The sequence below is a fragment of the Salvelinus namaycush genome, chromosome 14 (genome assembly GCF_016432855.1).
Source record: "Salvelinus namaycush isolate Seneca chromosome 14, SaNama_1.0, whole genome shotgun sequence".
Classification (NCBI taxonomy): Eukaryota; Metazoa; Chordata; class Actinopteri; order Salmoniformes; family Salmonidae; genus Salvelinus; species Salvelinus namaycush.
The window spans coordinates 19,461,394-19,468,128 of record NC_052320.1 but is presented as its reverse complement, the minus strand read 5'-3'; the positions used below and the strand labels follow the sequence as shown (position 1 = coordinate 19,468,128).

General features: G+C 41.5%; 1 protein-coding gene across 1 annotated transcript; it reads right to left on the bottom strand.

Moving 5' to 3' along the window:
- Positions 1–1,905: 1,905 nt before the first annotated feature.
- On the bottom strand, positions 1,906–6,532 carry LOC120058885 (transcriptional repressor scratch 2-like). Its single transcript, XM_039007629.1, has 2 exons — positions 6,391–6,532; positions 1,906–2,723 (listed from the first exon to the last, which is right to left on the bottom strand). The coding sequence occupies exons 1-2, from the start codon at positions 6,530–6,532 to the stop codon at positions 1,906–1,908; spliced, it is 960 nt and encodes a 319-aa protein (XP_038863557.1).
- Positions 6,533–6,735: the final 203 nt, after the last annotated feature.

Here is a 6,735-nt window from a genome sequence, read left to right as displayed (position 1 = left end):
AACAGTAAGGTTTGCTATCTTTGGACAGCATTGCATGACATGATCATCAACCCTTCAAGGGTCAATCTTCAGCCAATATGTGGAGGGAGGCAGTTGGGTGGACTCTACCTTTGGGAAACAACAAGATGGAGGATTTATTAAAATTTCTTCTTCATCTGTTTCCTTTTATTGCCCTAAATCGACTGCAAACAGGACAGTTTTGATTATTATTATACATGTCAATTGCTGTACCAGTGAAGTTATTATTGCTGTGAAACAAATATAATCTGCATTCATCATTTGTTTGAAGTTATGGCTGATACTAGACATTGTTCCTCTTTAAAAAACTAAGTCCCATGGACTCTCTACAGTTTCATGCATATAAACATTTTCTTTGAAGATCAGCAGCATCTTACAAGGTCAATGGAAAGTCATATTTCAACACGTGAATAGACAAATACTGTAATGGCATAAATTAATAAATTAATAGATGAATACATTTAGAAACATATGAATAACAAATACATTAATAAATGGACAAATAAATACTTACATGAATAGATCAATAAATACACAATTTACAAGGTAGTAGGATGCTATACATCTAATGGTAGAAAGAGCTTTCAGCAACATATATAAAATAAAATAAAACATTCCTTTGTAACTGAGGGTGCATGTCGTGAGATCATATATTTTCCTTTTTGAGGTAATACCAGTAAAAGAAGAGGGAGAGCACCTCAGAGAGTGTAATGAACATTGCTTATTACGACTGAGGGAAACACCACAGAGTGGCAAAGTTCATGCAAGCCACCGTGGTGGAGGAAGAACAGGGATGGTTTCCATTGCTATAGACAGGTTACTGCACAATGCACATGGCACCTATAACAACCGATCGGTACATTTGGTTTGGCTCCCAGTGTTGTTGTTGTTAAACTGTAGTTACCAGTATGATGAAGAGAGTGTACTTTGAGTGCCGCCGGTATCTTGTGATTCCACAACCTGATCAACAGGTCTCCATAAGAACTCAAAACAACTGCTCTGATGGAACTGACAATGACCCTGGTTCATGATCCTATTGTACTCAGCTGATGTAGTTTGCCTTTAGGTTTGTTCAATGACTTTTGCTGGAAGTTTTCTGAATACCCACAGTTACAAAGATGCTTTGCTTTCAAAAATCAAGGAGGAATTGACACCAAAATGTATAACAAATTCAGTCGGACAATAGAAAAATAACACCCATTGAATTAAAAACATATGTGTGACAAAAAGGGTACTTTTTAAACTTTAAAATGATTTCCCTTTTATGCAAATACTGTCATAGTACTCATTTTCATAAAAAGTGAATGTTGGCAGTTGCAAAAGAATTAAATTCTTAGCAAATAAAAAGCAGCATAAAAATACAAGAGGTCATTTTTGTCTCTAAAAAACAAAAGAAAACTGTTACAGTCCTTTTTTATGTTTTTTTTCTTCTTCATTTTCCCTGTACTATTTTCTATAAAATATCAGGAATCTAAATAGTATTACTATTGATATCAATATCATTATAGTCATTGATAAAAAATCACATGCCAGGCCTCATATATAATTGTGTGTGCATGTGTGAGCGTGTGTGAGCGTGTGTGCATATGCATGTGTGTGTGTTTGTGTGTGAGCTAAAAACTAGAGTATTTATTTGGAGAATTGTTGTTTTGATTGTAAGTATCTGTGGATGATTAGCTACTGTGCAGGGGGAGGGGGGGAATCCAGCATCTTTTGAAATTGTCTTTGCCATAATCATAACAGTTTTCTTCACGTAATCTCAGTGAAAATATTGCTTTCTAAAAAAAGGAAGAAAAAGGCATGGAGGGCAAAGTGAAGGGGGTTATTGGTTGTAGAACCTACAATATAGGATTCCAAATTCTGCTTCCGTCCTTCTGGTTCCGGCAATTAGTTCTCAGAGCAGGACTCGTCATCATCTTCGTCCCCGGAACCCTTGAAGCAGGCTGATTCATAGTGCTTGTTCAGGTAGGACTTGAGGGCGAAGGTCTTATTGCAGCGCTTGCATCGGTAGTGCTTGAAGGCAGAGTGGGTTTGCATGTGGGCGCGGAGGTTTGAGCGGTCAGCAAAGGCTTTGCCGCAGTGGGCGCAGGCGAACGGTTTCTCCCCGGTGTGCGAGCGCATGTGGCCCTGCAGGAGCCAGGGCCGGCTGAAAGCCTTGTTGCACACGTCACACTTGTGCTTTAGGTTGTGGGTGAGGATGTGCATGGCCAGTGCCGGCATGGACACATACACTTTGTCGCAGGTGGGACACTGGCGCGCCATCTTGCTATCCAGGCTACGGTGTGTCTGTTTGTGCCTGCTGAGGTTGGACGAGGTGGCGTACGTCTTGCCGCACTCGTTGCAAGTGTGACGGGCTGTCCCGGTGGCGCCTGCCTCACTCTCCTCTGTGGCGTCAGCATTGGAAGCACCAGAACGACCTCCCTTACGGCCATCACCATCTCCCTTCCGCCGCGAGCGCCCGTCGGAGATGAAGAAGGCATCCATGGTGTAGCCCTCGGTCAGGGCCTCCGCCTCGCCACTGTAGAATCCGCTGGCCGTCATGCCGGACTGGGGGCTGTCGGGGTGCTCCAGGTCAGGGTCACAGTACTCCTCACCCCTGCTGCTCACCTGGGTGTACAGAGGGTCAGAGACGGGCGACGCCATCTTGAGCTCCATCTTCGTCTCCCCCTGATATACAGATGGTGTGATGTAATCCTGGATGTAGCCTGGAGAAAACACACAATAATAGTTACATTAAGGCAAAACACACACACACCCAGAGACAGTGACAGTGACAGTTAGTCTACAGTAGGCTGAGTGTTGTGGTGGTGGATAAGTGCATTGTGACTTGATTATATGGATATGGATGCCTCTTGTAAATGATTAAACAATAGAATACACACGTAGAAAACAAATTGCTCCCCAAATCACACAGCATTTACCACAGGACTGTGATGCTGCAGAACACTATTCACAGCATTCATCTTTATTACACAGTTACAGCACAGACGAGTGGTGGCTGCTAAATCCAGATAAGTGCTCATTAAAGACACCTATGAAAGAAGGCCCCTCTTATTACTTGAAGTGGTCTCATTGATTAGTCACCGTTTCTTTCTCCCAGTGACTTCCTCACTCCAAGGTACTGTTTGTCAATCATCTGTGACTGAAGGTCTATATCTTTGTTTTGTTTGCCCAATTAAGCCTGAACACGCTGGGCCCATCAGGCAGAACACACTGTCTATGGTCTGGGGTGACTGTCCAGGGGACTACAGTATTTGGGGATGATATATCATCAGGAGAGGCCATTAAAACTGAAAAACATTTATTTATTTTATTCTAGAAAGCACTTGAATTGTTTTTGTAGCGCTTTATTCTTTCTAGTAGCTTGGATACCACCCTAAATATGAATTTCTCTCAAAAGAGTAGCACTTCCAGGATATTTCCAATTTGTCTCACTGGATTATTGACTGATGTTATATTACAGACAGGTCATTTTATTGTCTAGGCAATCTTTAATGTCTCCCTATATTGTGAGGCAGCCAAGTGGAGCTAAAAGGTTTCCTGGCATGCAGCTGTAAAGAGCTAAACAACACTGAATATTTACCAACATTAGCCCAGTACATCTACACACTTGTATGCATTTATCGAAACATGTTCCACTTTAACAGTTTACTAACATATAGGACAAACATATGATTCCAATTCTAATATGTGGTGTGAATCAGGAAAAAGAAGAAAAGGCAGATTCCTAAACACTGTGTGCAGCAAGTGGTGGAAATTAACTATTGACTGGTTTTTAATGAAATTCAAAGTTTCTTGTTGATCAATAGGCCTTCATCGGTAAAATAGTACAGCTGTTGGAACACACTGCGTGTGGGGAAATAAGACAGAAATAATACAGGGCAAGGAGTAAAGTGACTGGAGAAGACTATACAACGATAGCCTACTGAACATGGTTCAGTGATGGAAAGGTTAAGCTGAAACGTGATACACAGGATTACCAGCAGAACAAAGTGGCTATAGTGTTAAGCAGGCTGAAGTGCCTTTAGGAATCAGGTCATTAGAAAATCAATTTTTAAGTGCTCTCTTAGAATGCTGTCTCCATTCCCAAGGGTTCCCACTCAGAGACCATTCCTTGTCAAATACATTACCATAATACTATAGGACTGGGAGACTGGGATCTTATTGAAAGGCAAGGGTGCTATTTGGTCAAAAGCACCACCCCTTTGTTGACTAGCCTATATAGCTAACAACTCATGATATATCTTCCTCTCCTGATATAACTTCTAAAGGTAATGGTAATTCTTACTTCATAGGCTATTTCAAGTCTAATAGCACCCCCTTGTTTCTTTTTCTTTGAACATCTAAAATAAAACACTATCTCATTGAATATACAGTACCGTAAAGAGAGCACAGGAAAATAGCCAAACATATTGTATACAGCAACAGATTGTTATTGAAACATATGGACATCTTGTTTTTTATTCCCCTGATTAATTACACATGTGTAACAGGTTTTAATTACTTAAGGTCAGACAGAGAGTTCATTATTTGTGGCTGAACTAATGCTGTATTAACCTTTGCTGTATAGCGACTCATTCCTCTAATGCAAAGCGAGCATGTTATTAATGGACTCCCTCTCCCACCCTCCTTCTTTGTTGTTCGACAGACACTTCAAGTCAAATGTCTCCACAATGGGGAAAGCGCTGACGCCAGGCATTTCAACAATGTTGTGATTTCTCTGGGATTTCATTGAAAAGACAAGAAGGGTTATTTTGTCTGCATACAATGGTAATCGTTGATACTAATGCAGTAATCCATAATATATATTTTTTTTTCCCCTATCAAAATGCTTATTTCTTTCTCAACAGAAGAGGAGTAGTGTTATCAATGACAGAACAGTAGAGACTGAGACTAACAGCTTTATTAACGATTGAAATTTCAATTTCACCACATCATTTATTTAAAGAAGTAATGTTTTTTTGCAATGAATCTGGTTCCATAACTTTATCGTAACTGTTTGCATTTGTGTTTATAAAATGTAAATAAAAATGAAGTTAATTTATCCTCATACTCTATCATAAAAATATATATATTTAGTGAAACTGATCATTCACTGCAGCCATAATTTGTTAAGAACAACTACACTGTTCAAACATGTGCTTTTGTTCTCAGTTGTTGCTGCTCCTAATCTAAAATCACTGGATAATAGTATTATGTGATGTGGTTGAATAACAAGTGAGCATTTTATGTTCACAGGTTGATCTGAACTGTAAAACTATCTGCTTATTGCCAAGACAAAATAACAAAGAGAGACAGACAGACATCTGGCATCCTAAATATGGCCACAAAATGGGAGCGAGCTTAAACCTGACTGACTGAAAGTGAAGGACGTCTCTCTCTAGCTCTGACTGGACTGGGGCTTAGCATGCTGCCTAGTCCTACTGTTGCCCACTGTGCAGCTATGGGCCCTTTCCTCTATGTTTACTGTATACACCTAGTCACGTGGCCCCACGTCAATGCTGCCCGAAGCATTTTTTCCTTTTTCTCCCCTCCTCGCTCCCCCTCTACCCCAGCTAACCCCCCTCCCCCGGCAGTACTGTACAATGCGTTGATATCTCTTGTGATGGCGATAGGCCTGCATGGATGAAACTCCACCCCTGCTAGTTTTCAAACGCCCGGAAGGAGGAGAAAGATGCAGCGGAGGGATGGGGGTGGGGAGACTGTGCATGCATGCTCCGGTTGGGTGGGAAGGGAGGCGGGCAGAGGGGGGCAAGGACTGTGATGGAAACTCAAGGACAATAACAGCTAAGGACAAATGTATCATCCAGCACTTATCTTTCATTTTCATATATTTCACAGATCACACAAAGACTGGAGTGACAGCCTGCATGTTTCAGGCACACCGTAATTTGTGCACGCAATACAAATTCAGAGATACACGTCTACAGGCGAGAAGCACGTTTTGCTCCACCATTTGCATAAGCCGATCCTCTGCTGTGACCTGAATTGTGTCTTCCTCTCATCAGAGTCAAAATACAAAAGTCTTGGAGCACGATGGGGGTGTGCTGGTGGTGCTGGAGAGGATTATTTGCGATACGGGAGCAAAATCTAATGGCTTTATGTAACATCTGTTATTAATTCCCAGACAACATGCAGACAACAGGCATGTCAAGGGCTGAAGAACCACTTACAAATACACAATCAAAAGATAATTCCAACTGTGTTTACTGTATAGATATCATGGGGCATTCTTATTCTGGAATCAACAACTAAACCAAAGAGAGCAGTGGTGCTACAGTAGCACACCCTAGACAACGGCAGGCAGGATGTGTGTGTGCTGTGTGCTGTGTGCTGTGCTGTGCTGTGCTGTGCAGAGGCATGCAAACTCACCATTCTCACTGAGACGAACGCCCAAGCTGGTCACAGAGTCAGTGATGGAGCGTGTGAAAGGAGTGAACGAGTCGTCCAGGTGGTGATGGTGATTAGAGAAATCATCAAGCTTGATTTTCTTCACCAAAAACGAACGGGGCATGTTTCAAAGAATAAAAAACACACAGAACTGAGAATCACACATGAAGAGAAAAAAAAATACCCCCAAAGAAATCAGCAAACAGGCAGAGCTGGAGCCGGCTGTCAGTAGTAGTAATCCTTGTGTTAAAGGAAAATGCAACCTCTAAAAGACATAAGAGAAGGAATGAAAATGGAAACCAGTGGAGAACAAGGCAGACGACAATG